General features: G+C 39.1%; 1 protein-coding gene across 1 annotated transcript; it reads left to right on the forward strand.

The window, feature by feature from the left end:
* The first annotated feature begins 372 nt into the window (after nucleotides 1–372).
* LOC104098777 (uncharacterized) lies at nucleotides 373–3,157 on the forward strand. The gene is made up of 4 exons (XM_009605597.2): nucleotides 373–555; nucleotides 1,304–1,646; nucleotides 2,362–2,457; nucleotides 3,069–3,157. The coding sequence occupies exons 1-4, from the start codon at nucleotides 373–375 to the stop codon at nucleotides 3,155–3,157; spliced, it is 711 nt and encodes a 236-aa protein (XP_009603892.2).
* Nucleotides 3,158–11,856: the final 8,699 nt, after the last annotated feature.

Consider the following 11,856-nt stretch of genomic DNA (forward strand, 5'->3'; position numbering starts at 1 on the left):
TGAGTATGTTAAAAACAATATATATATATGGATTATAATAAAATTTGATAAGTTTACTGCCTAATAAAGATTGAATGAAATTTTGTTAATATGTATGCAATTATATTTACAGGTCATATAATGCCACTAGCACATGGTGTTGTTGATTCAGAGAACGATGCTGCTTGGTCGTGGTTCTTTGAGCAATTCAAGGAAGCATATGGTGAGAGGAAAAACATGTGCATCATTTCAGATAGGAATGAGAGCATCATCAAATCTGTATCGAGAGTGTATCCAACAGTACCACATTTTGCTGGTATATAATATCTATGGAACAACGTATATAAGAAATTCAAAAAGAGTCATTTAAAGTTGAGCGAGATATACTTCTCGATGAAAAAGACAAATACTCATGATGAATTTGATAGTCTAATGGAGAAGGTGGAGAAGATAGATATTCGGGTGAAAGAATACTTGAAATTAGCTGGATACGAAAAGTGGGCTAGGTTGTATGTACCTGTTAACCGGGGATGGACCATGACGTCAAATATTGCTGAATCAATCAATGCCGCACTTGTATCAGCAAGAGAATTGCCAATATAAGACTTCCTCGAAGAAGTTAGGAAGATGTTTGGACGTTGGAATTGCAGCAATCGGAAATAAGCTTCACACACGTACACACCGCTTGGACAAAATACCAGGAGATGCTTACTCTAAATGAGGCAATGTCTACACGTATGACTGTAAGTTTTTTTTTGCTTTAAGTCCTTGTATCATGTATTTAGCTCTGGTATAACATGTATTTATTTCTGATACAATTTTTACTATTCACATACAACATGCTCATTATATTATAGTAGTTGTGCATGTTTTCTGTTTTATGAAATGTTTTAAAAATTGATCATTATATGTATACATTACTTGTTTATATATTTGCATTTCATTGGTTGAATTCAGTGGTTTTGTTTCTAATCAGATGCATTTCCTAAGCATATAGACTATATGTTAATGTATATCACTGTATTCATCAGTTAGATGTGATCATCTTTAATAGTCTACCAACCTAAATATAGACTGTATTCCACTGTATTCAATAAATGTTATTGTATATCACTGTATGTTATTGTATTTTATACATACATATATGTTTGTATTTCATACAAATATATATTATATTTAGATTTCTGAAAGTTAAATAAAAGTTTACTGTTGGATATTTATTTTTAATTGTATACATCTATATTGTATTTAATACGTCTATTCTTTGAGATATATATGACTTTTTAAAAATGTTCAAAACTTATAGTTCTATATTTAAATGTAGGTTGTACCATCAACTGAATATTTGCATATGGTGAACGATGAAGGAAGACATTACACCGTTTGCCTCCTAGAGAAAAAGTGCAGTTGTAGGCGGTTTCAAGTTGGCGAATTACCATGCCCACACGCTTGGGCTGTCTTGAAGAGCAAGTTTCTAATGTCAGAAGATTATTGCTTGGACTATTACAAACCAAAGTCTGTTGTAATGACATACGAGGTGCCTGTGTATCCGCTGCCTGACCGAAATGAATGGAATATACCGGCACATATATCAGAGAAAGTTGTCTTACTACCCAAATGGAAAAGACCTCCTGGAAGGCCAAAGAAGAAGCGCGATAAGCCGTTCAGTAAATTTTTGCAGAAGAAAAATCAACATTCGTGTAGCATATGCGGGTAGGGAGAACATAATAAGCGTACTTGTAGAAATGCTCCATGTAGGAATTAGTTCATGTTCTGATTTGTATTACTGCAATAACGATGTGTCATAGATTCCTGTGACAATTTAAATAATACATATTAATTTATTGGTGTATTGGATTATTGCGTGATGAATGTTTTTAGTACAGTTAGTAAAAATATTATTTAGTAAACTGCTGAATACATACTGCATTTATATTTTAAATAAATATGATTACATACATGTGCAATTATATCTGAATACATATATACAATCTGCTGAATACATATGAATACAAACTGCATTATATGTACACTACAATCTGCTAAATACATACATAATGCTTAATTTATAGTGGAATATATATGAATACATTATGTAGATAAATTTTAATACATATGAATACAAACTGCAGTACATATACAGTACAATCTGCTGAATACATAATGCTTAATATACAATGGAATATATATGAATACATACTGCAGATATATCTGAATATATATATACAATATGCTGAATACATATGAATACAAACTGCAGTTATATATACACTACAATCTGCTGAATACATATGAAAACATAATGCTTAATATATAATGTAATACATATGAATACATACTGTAGAATATATTTCATATTTTTTAAGTCTGGTCAAAATGAAGTGAAGGCTGGAGAAATGCAAGAAGGAAATAGGGACTTTGCTGGAGAACTATCAGTGACTCTTGTTGATGCAAGGAAACTCTCTTATATCATCTATGGTATGAATTTGTTCATCTATCAATAGTGGCATCAATCTTTCCTAGTTCTGATTTTTGCTTCTTTGTAACACTAAAAATTTGTCAGTTCATTTCTTCATATTCTTTTAATAGTAAAAAAATATTGTGTACATATTCTAATCTGGTGAAAGAAAAAAGAAAGAAGGTATTTGTTTGAAAATCAGTCGAAGATCAATGTGACTTCCATTGCATGAACAACTACTTTGAATACTATATACATCTGATGACTATATTCCATAGTTTACTAAAGGATTATTTTTAGTAAACTGCTGAATACATACTGCATATATACTTTGAATACATATGAATACATACTGCATATATCATATTGTATACATATATACATATGCTGAATACATATGAATACAAACTGCTGAATATATACTGCTGCACAAAATAGTGAAACAAAGTGAAGCTTTGAAATTATAAGATGCTGAATTAACACTTTGAATACAATGCATAAAGTGAATACATGAGTTGTTCTTAACAGAAGACCATCTTTACCAAAACAATATTCAAAAAACTATCTTCACACAGAAAACTATCTTCAAAAACTATATTCACCAAAAACTATTCTAAAACTATCTTCACAGAAGTATCCGAATCTGTCATTCGTCTAACAATCTTTGTGGGTGCTTCATTGTCGCTTATGGCATCGGCGTCTATCTTTCGCATAGCATAGTCTCAAAGAAGGGCACCATATCTTTGAAGGAGTAAATTGGCGTCAAATATTATTTGTGGAACCAATCCATAAGTGCTCAAATACTCTGTGTATGTCACGACATGCAACCCACAATCCCTAAAAATGTAGATTGACACAATTAAATAAAACTCATATAATTAGTATTATAAATGATACTAGAATACAAAAAGGAATGAATTCATACATGCTCCCAGCCGTTTGTTGAGGCACATTCGAAATAAAAACAATAGCAAAGGGATCAGTTTGTGCTTTGTCATTGTATGCTGGTTCACAAGACCAATCTATTCCTTGCTTATCTCTGTAGAAACCACTGATCGATAGGTATAGAGGTACAAGCTTAGCAAGCTTATCTATCTCAGTACACACATAAGCATCATGGCCTGCTGATCGGTAGGAGTCATATACATTGATACATCTTTCCTCAAATGAGACAACTGCCAATAGCCAATGAAGTTTGTCCTTCAAGTTGACTGGTATCAAGACATTATCAACCATATGTCATGGTACATTAGCTAGCAATCTATAGCCCCTTATGTATTCACATATGATAAGTAGGGATTTTGACCGCTTATTTGCTCTCTTTTACTTGCGTTTTAGCTTAAAATGCTTAAAGGTATTCTCGAAAACTAATGAAATGTGCTTTTGTACAGGAACATTGGAAAATGAACCAAAGGAATCAAAATCAACTCATAAAGGAGTCAAAAGTGGACAAGGACCAAAATAAGGCAAAAGGCCCATAGTGCGGACCGCACAATACTGTGTGCGGCCACAAAACAAAGGAAGAGCCATGTCAGTTATTTTTCAGAGTATGCGGACCGCACAAATATTGTGCGGCCGCAGAAAAGGAGATTCAGAGAGCTAGTTTTTGGCAAGCTAAAGTATTGGGACCGCACCATAATTGTACGACCACAGAATGTTAAGTGCGTCCGCACTCAATATTATGCGGTCCGCAGAAGACAAAGATCAGAGAGATGGGATTTCAAGTTCAAGAAGAAATGCGGACCGCACCATTTTTGTGCGGCCGCATAATCAAGAGCGCGACCGTACTCATTTTTATGCGGTCCGCAGAAGCCTCACACAGTCAGAGCCAAGCAAGAGTGCGACCGCACTCACAAATATGCGGTCCGCAGTAGTTGAAGGAGTGCGACCGCAATCCAGAATTGTGCGGCCGCAGAACTGGAACTTGTCAAGCCAAGTCTCGTTGTGTGGACCACACACATAATTATGCGGCCGCACAACCTCCGCAGGGGCAGTTTTATCAGATATTTTCAGCTTAGTATAAATAGAACTTTTTGTCATTTTTAGGGTAAGTTTTGTTTTGGGAGAGCACCTGAGCCGTTTTCCATTACTGTTTTGAGTAATATTGTACTAGATTAGCTTCTAAATATTAGATTTTCTTTCCCTAATCAATTATTATGCATTCTATCTTAATTTCTTCTTGTATTTTTTTATTTTTCATGAGAAGCTAAATTTCTAGCTAGGGTTGTGGCCCAACCCTAGTGTGGGTAATTAATAGGTGTTTGATTTAGGACTTGTTTGTGATTGGGTTAGTGATATTTAGCCTAGTTCTTGCTTGAATTCAAGAATTAATAGTTGCAAATACTGATTCATGCCTAATTGACTTAGTCTCTACTTGAGAAAGAGAGACTGAGTCTAGAAAAACTTGGCTAACAAGAAATTGGAGTGAACTCAAGAAATTGATATCCCAAATTAAAGGGTTGAATCTAGAGATAGTAAGACCCCACTTGAGCAGTTATCACTTATTTTGTGCAATACCCATTTGGACTTGAGAAAGTCAAATTGGGCAAAACCACTAAAACTACCGAGAGGTATAGATTGGGTAATTACGTGTGATTGCTATATTACAACCCCGACCAATCAGGCTTGTCCTAGAATTTTCAACCCATTAGGTAACCACCTAGGTGGAAGTCACGACCCTAGGTCTTTTATCATTTGGAAAACAACCAAAACCAAAAATATTGTCTTCTAGATTTATAATTGCAATCAATAGTTTAAAGTAGAAGTAGAAACAACAAACAAGAATGTGGAAGTGTAATCTAAGGCATATTGTACAATTACACTAAATATATACCTAATCCCAATTCTAACTCCTTGAAGATTCGACCCCGACTTGCGTTGGGTTTTATTATTGCTTCGACCGCCTCACTGCCTATATTTGTGGTGTGAGTTTGGGCGACATCATTGTTTTGGCACTGTTACCGGGGAGTTAAACGGATTTAGCTATATATCTAAATTTTTGTGTGATTTGTCTTCTTTTCTTTCCGAGTCACTAATTTTGTTTTTAAATTGCTTATAGGTACGATAATGGGTCTCAACAACAAGCCCATTGGTAATTTGCCATTGGGGGAGGATGTAGACGATGATCAAGGAGATGAGGTTCTTCCCGAACCTCAAGCAAATAGGAGAGAGCGATCGCCTATTTGCTTGATAATGTTCCCGTCCCTCCCCCACCTCCACCAAGAGTGGCAGCGCCCCGGATGTTGCCGAACGAGGGTTATGCAAGTGCTATAGTCCCGCCCCGCATTAGGGCGGGCAACTTACAAATCACCAACGTGATGCTTACACTACTTGAGCAACGGGGATTCTTCACCGGGGCTCCAAATCAAAATGCTTACAAGCATCTCAAGGGGTTCGTCGATACTTGTTGGGGGAGAAAGCAAACCAATGTTTCCGAGGATGCGCTGAGGTTGAGGTTATTTCCTTGATCTTTAAGGGGAAAAGCATTGGACTGGCTATAGAGATTGCCCAATCATTCCATCCATATATGGGATGAGTTGGCCGAAAAATTCATTGCCTAATTCTTCTCTCCGGGGCACATGGCTGCACTACGGGATGAAATTCTAGCGTTCAAGCAAGAGCCCATTGAGTCATTGCATGAGATTTGGGAAAGATATCGTACCATGGTTAAGAAGTGCCCAAATACTGATATGACCAAGGCCATGATCAAACAAACCCTCTACAAGAGGATCAACACAACAAATCAATGTGTGGTAAATCAACTCGCCGGCGGGAACTTCATGAACACACCTTATGCCGAAGCTTGTGAAATTTTGGATGAGATGGCGGATACCTCATCGGCATGGCAAAGTAGGGCCAATGTTCTGCAAGGTGACCCCGATGTCATTCACCTATACAAGGAACTATATGATCATGGGCAAGCTATCGCAGAGTTAACAACCACAATGAACTAATTGGCCAAAGCTCAGCTGCAACAAATTCAAGGGCTAAAACAAGTGAATGCGATGGAAGATGTAAATATGATGATGAACAAGAGAAGGCAAAAAGGTCAACAAGGGCAAAGCCATCCGGAACAATTCATGCAAGATGATAGTGGGTATGACCAAGGTGATTCGTATAATGAGCTAGAAAAATAAGTGCAATACGTCAACAATTATCAAGGTCAAAGAAACAATGCTCAAAATCAACAACAATGGAGATCACAAGGAAATCAAGGAAATTGGAACAACCAAGGCCACCAAGGCAATTGGAGTGGTGGCAAGAACAATCAAAGCAATTGGAATAATCAAGGAAACCAAGGCAATTGGGGTGGCAACAATCAAAGTAATTGGGGAGGTAATCAAGGAGGGTGGAATAACAACAACCGGGGATCGGATTTTCAAAGGCCTCTGATATTCCAACAACCGAGCAATCCACCCCTATCCTTCTCAAGACCCGAGCCCGGGCTCTTCTAACAATGAGATGGGACGGAATGAAAGTATGTTCAAACAAATGATGGAGAAAAATGCCGACTCCGATGCTCAATTAGCCTCCCACAACACTTCAATCCGAAATTTGGAGGTTCAACTTGGCCAAATCTCACAAGCATTGAACACTCATCCTAGGGGGCACTACCAAGTGATACGGTGGTGAACCCGGGGGGGGGGAGGGGGGAATAATACGGGACATGCTATGGCCGTGATTATGAGAAGTGGAAAAGGTAGAGATGCAACCACCTCAAATCAAAGAAGAATTGTGGATGATGATGTTGTAGTTCAAGAAGATGAAATTCCAAACAATATGGTTCAAGCTAATGACGAAGTGAGAATTGATATTGATGAAAATGTGGAGGAGACGCAAGAAGAGGTGAACCGGTCTAGGGAGCACATGATTGACATACCGGAAAGGTAGTGCCAAAGTCTAAGGCATCAATGCCAAAGCCTCCTCCTCCATACCCTCAAAGTCTTGCAAAGAAAAATAGTGAGAACCAATTCAAAAAGTTTATTGACATGATGAAGAGTTTGTCTATCAATGTACAATTGGTTGAGGTGTTGGAACAAATGCCAGGTTATGCAAAGTTTATGAAGGACTTGGTCACCAAGAAGAGGTCTATGAATTGTGAAACTATCAAGATGACACATTAAGTAAGTGTTATTGTGCACTCAATGGCTCCGAAATTGGAAGATCCGGGGTGCTTTTACAATCCCTTGCACTATTGGAAGCACCGACTTTGCCAAAGCTTTATGTGATTTGGGGGCAAGTATCAACTTGATGCCCTACTCTGTGTTCAGAACTTTGGGAATTGGGCAACCAAGACCCACATCTATGAGGTTGCAAATGGCGGATCGGACTATGAAGAGGCTATTGGGAATTATTGATGATGTGTTAGTCCGTTTTGATAAGTTCATTCTTCCAGCAGACTTTATGATCCTTGATTGTGAGGTTGACTACGAGGTGCCTATTATCTTGGGTACACCTTTCCTTGCTACGGGGATGGCTCTTGTTGATGTGGAAGCCGATGAGCTCACTTTCCGGGTGGGTGACGAAAAGGTGGTTTTCCATGTATGCAAATCGATGAGGCAACCAAATAGAAACGAAGTTTGTTCACTCGTGGATTTAGTGACCTATGTAATTGTTGATAATGCTAGTGCTGTGATGAATGTTGAGGATACCTTGGAAGCTATGTTACTTAATCATGATGATAATGAGAAGGAAGGCATTGTGGAATGTGTCAATGCTTTGTAAGGAATGGGGTCATATACTTATGAACCCCGAAAATTGTCCTTAGATGTTGAGAACCGGAAGACTCCTCCAACAAAGCCCTCAATCGAGGAGCCTCCCACTTTGGAGTTAAAGCCTTTGCCTTCACATCTCATGTATGAGTTTCTTGGCCCTTGTTCCACTTTACCTGTTATTCTTTCCTCTTGCTTGACTAACATGCAGGTAGATTCTACTTTGGCGGTGCTCCAAAATAGGTATAGGTTGGACATTGGCGGATATTCGGGGTATAAGCTGATAAGTAGGGATTTTAGCCTATTAATTGCTCTCTTTTACTTGTGTTTTGGGCCTAAAATGCGTGAAGGTATTCCCGGAAACTAACTTAGTATGCTTGCTTGCAGGGATTGTTCAAAATGAACCAAAGGAGCCATAATCAACTCATAAAGGAGTCAAAACTTGAACAAAAACCAAAACTGGGCCAAAAGGTGTGGAATGCGGACCGCGACAAAAGAGTGCGGCCGCGAAAGTATCAACGCGGACGCAACCATTATTACGCGGTCCGTGATATGAAAAATCAGAGAGATGGTTTTTTAGGCACAAACATGAACGCGGACCACGACAAGAAGATGCGGCCGCGAAAGTACCAACGCGACCACGATGAGAATTTTGCGGACCGCGGTTGCTAAGGTTTAGAGAGTGCATAATTCAAGCAAAAATGAGAAGGGCAGTCCACGTTAAAGTTATGCGGCTGCGGAAGTCTCTCACGCGGAGGCGGTAGAAATTTTGCGGTCCGTGAAATAAGGTTCAACCCAGGTCAAGATGTGAAGAAACGCAGACCGCATTCAGAATTAGTAGGTCGCGAAAGCAAGTGTGCGGTCGCGGTCAGAATTACGCGGCTGCGAAACTTCTGCAGGGGTATTTTTGTCCGAAAATTTTAGCTTAGTATAAATAGATCTTTTTGTCAATTCTATGTTATGTGATGTTTTTGCTCAATACGTGAGACGGCTAGATATTCCTTTTTGGGCAATTATGGATTATATCTTCTTCTTATCTTTGATTTTTGGTATTATTATGAGTAGCTAGACTCATAGCTAGGGTTGTGACTCAACCCTAGTGTGGGTATTTAATGGGTCTTGAATTTTAGGGCTTGAATGTTTATGGGTTAGTGATATTTAGCCTAGTCCTTGCTAGAATTATAGAATTAGTGATTGCAAACACTGATTCATGACTTTGTGATTTGGTCTCTTCTTGAGAAAGAGGGATTAAGTCTGGGAAAACTAGGCTAACAAGGAATTGAGGTGAACTCAAGAAATTGATAGCCCCAATTAAGGGGTTAAACCTAGAGATAGTAATACCCGACTTGAGCTAATATCACATGACTTGCATGAATACCCAGTTGGACTTGAGAAAGCCAAATTGGGCAAAATCACTCAAACTATCGAGAGATATAGAGTGAGTATTTGGGTGTGATGGCTATATTACGATCCCAAATTAATCAAGCTTGCACTAGATTCTTACTACTCGTTAGAAGTCCACCTAGGCGAAAGTCACTACCCTAGTCCGTTTAAACACTTGAAAACCAACATAAAAAAATATTGTACTTAGCTTTAATCTTGGCATACAATAGAAATAGAAATAGAAATAAAATCAACACCATCATGTTTGGAAGTGCAATTAGGAATAACACACGCATCTAGACTTAGATATAAAACTAATTCCAAATCAATTAACTCCCTGTGGAAATCGATCCCGACCTTGTTGGGTAAAATTGCATCGACCATCCTCGCTATTCAATAGTGGTGTAGGTTTGGACCCGATCAATTTTTGGCGCCGTTGCTGGGGAGTTAGACGGTCTTAGCTATATATCTAACTATTTGTGTTTTTTTTCCCTTCCGTTTTTCTAATTTTTGTGTGTCAATTTCTTTTAGGTACCAAGTGGCTCTTAACGAGGTCCTCGGACATATTTGTCAGGGGGGAGGTAGATGAAAATGAAATGGATGAGGTTCATCTTGAACCTCAAGTACAAAGAAGAGGCCGCCCGCCTTATGACAACGTTCCAATCCCCCCCCCACCTCCTCCAAGGGTAGCACATCGGTTGTTGCCCAATGAAGGCTACGCAAGTGTAATTATCCCGCCCCAGATTCGGGCGGGCAATTTTCAAACAACCAATGTCATGCTTACTCTATTGGAACAAAGGGGTTTCTTCACCGGAGCTCCACATCAGAACGCATATACGTATCTCAAAGGTTTTATAGACACATGTTGGGGGAGCAAGCAAACGAATGTATCTGAAGACGCTTTAATATTGAGGCTTTTCCCTTTCTCACTTAAAGGGAAGGCTTTGGATTGGCTTGAGAGGCTTCCCAACCATTCCATCACCATGTGGGATGAGTTGGCTGAGAAGTTCATAGCAAAGTTTTTCTCTCCGGGTCATATGGAAAAATTGAGGGATGAGATCTTAGCCTTTAAACACGATTCAAATGAACCCTTACATGAAATCTGGGAGCGGTACCGGACAATGGTAAAAGAATACCCCAACAATGATATAATGATCCAGCAAACATTTTATAGGGGTATCAACACAACTAACCAATGTATGGTGAATCAGCTCGCAGGGGGTAACTTCATGAACACGCCATATTCAGAAGTATGTGAAATATTAGATGAGATGGCAGACACCTCTTCAGCTTAGCAAAGTCGGGCCAACATTTCTCAGGGTGACCCTAATGTTATCCACCTTCACAAGGAACTCCATGATCACGGACAAGCCATAGTAGAATTGACAACTACCATGAATCAGTTAGTCAAGGCACACCTTCAGCAGGTTCAGGGGCCAAAGCAAGTAAATGCCATGGAAGGAGTGAATGTAATGGTTAACAAGAGGAGACAAAGAGGTCAACAAGTTCAACACAATCAGGATCAATTTGAGCAAAGTGGTAGTGGGTACAACCAAGATGACTCTTATGATGATCAATTTTTGGCGCAAAGTGAAGAGGTTCAATATGTGAATAATTACCAAGGTCAACGGAGTAATGCTCCAAATCAACAATGGAGATCACAAGGAAACAATCAAAATTGGGGCAACCAAGGCCAAGGCAATTGGAATAGTGGAAACAACAACAATCCGAACAATTGGGGGAACAACAACCAAAATTGGGGTAATCAACAAGGCAATTAGGGAGGAAACAATTGGGGAGGCAATGTAAACCAAGGGGGTTGGAACAACAATAATCAAGGGAACCGGGGGTCGGGCCCTCAAAGGCCCCCGATGTATTAACAACCCAACAACTCGCCTCCATATCCGTCACAAGGGCAAAGTTCTTCCAACAATGAGATGGGACGGATATAAAGTATGTTCAAACAAATGATGGAAAGAAACGCCGACTCTGATGCCTAAATAGCCTCCCACAATACTTCTATCCGCAACTTGGAAGTACAAATAGGTCAAATTTCTCAAGCGTTGAATACTCTCCCTAAGGGGGCACTACCAAGTGATACAGTAGTAAACCCGAAGGGTGGGCACAATACATGCCATGCTATGGCGGTGACCAAAAGAAGCGGTAGAGGTGGAGATGCAAGTACCTCTAATCCAAGAAAGATTGTGAATGATGATTTGGTTATGCAAGAAGATAATGAGATCCAAGCCAATGATGAGAATGTGAATGATGAAGTGAGGATAGACATTGATGACAACGTGGAGGAGACACAAAATGATGTGAACC

The sequence above is a fragment of the Nicotiana tomentosiformis genome, chromosome 2 (assembly GCF_000390325.3).
Source record: "Nicotiana tomentosiformis chromosome 2, ASM39032v3, whole genome shotgun sequence".
Lineage (NCBI taxonomy): Eukaryota > Viridiplantae > Streptophyta > Magnoliopsida > Solanales > Solanaceae > Nicotiana > Nicotiana tomentosiformis.

Bases quoted from the DNA above. Each gene is read 5' to 3' on its own strand.
- LOC104098777 (XM_009605597.2), top strand. From the start codon at position 373: ATGAAAAAGACAAATACTCATGATGAATTTGATAGTCTAATGGAGAAG. The intron at 556-1,303 runs GTATCAGCAAGA...ATTTAAATGTAG, and splicing joins AATCAATCAATGCCGCACTT to GTTGTACCATCAACTGAATA. The intron at 1,647-2,361 runs GTAAATTTTTGC...GTCAAAATGAAG, and splicing joins GAAGCGCGATAAGCCGTTCA to TGAAGGCTGGAGAAATGCAA.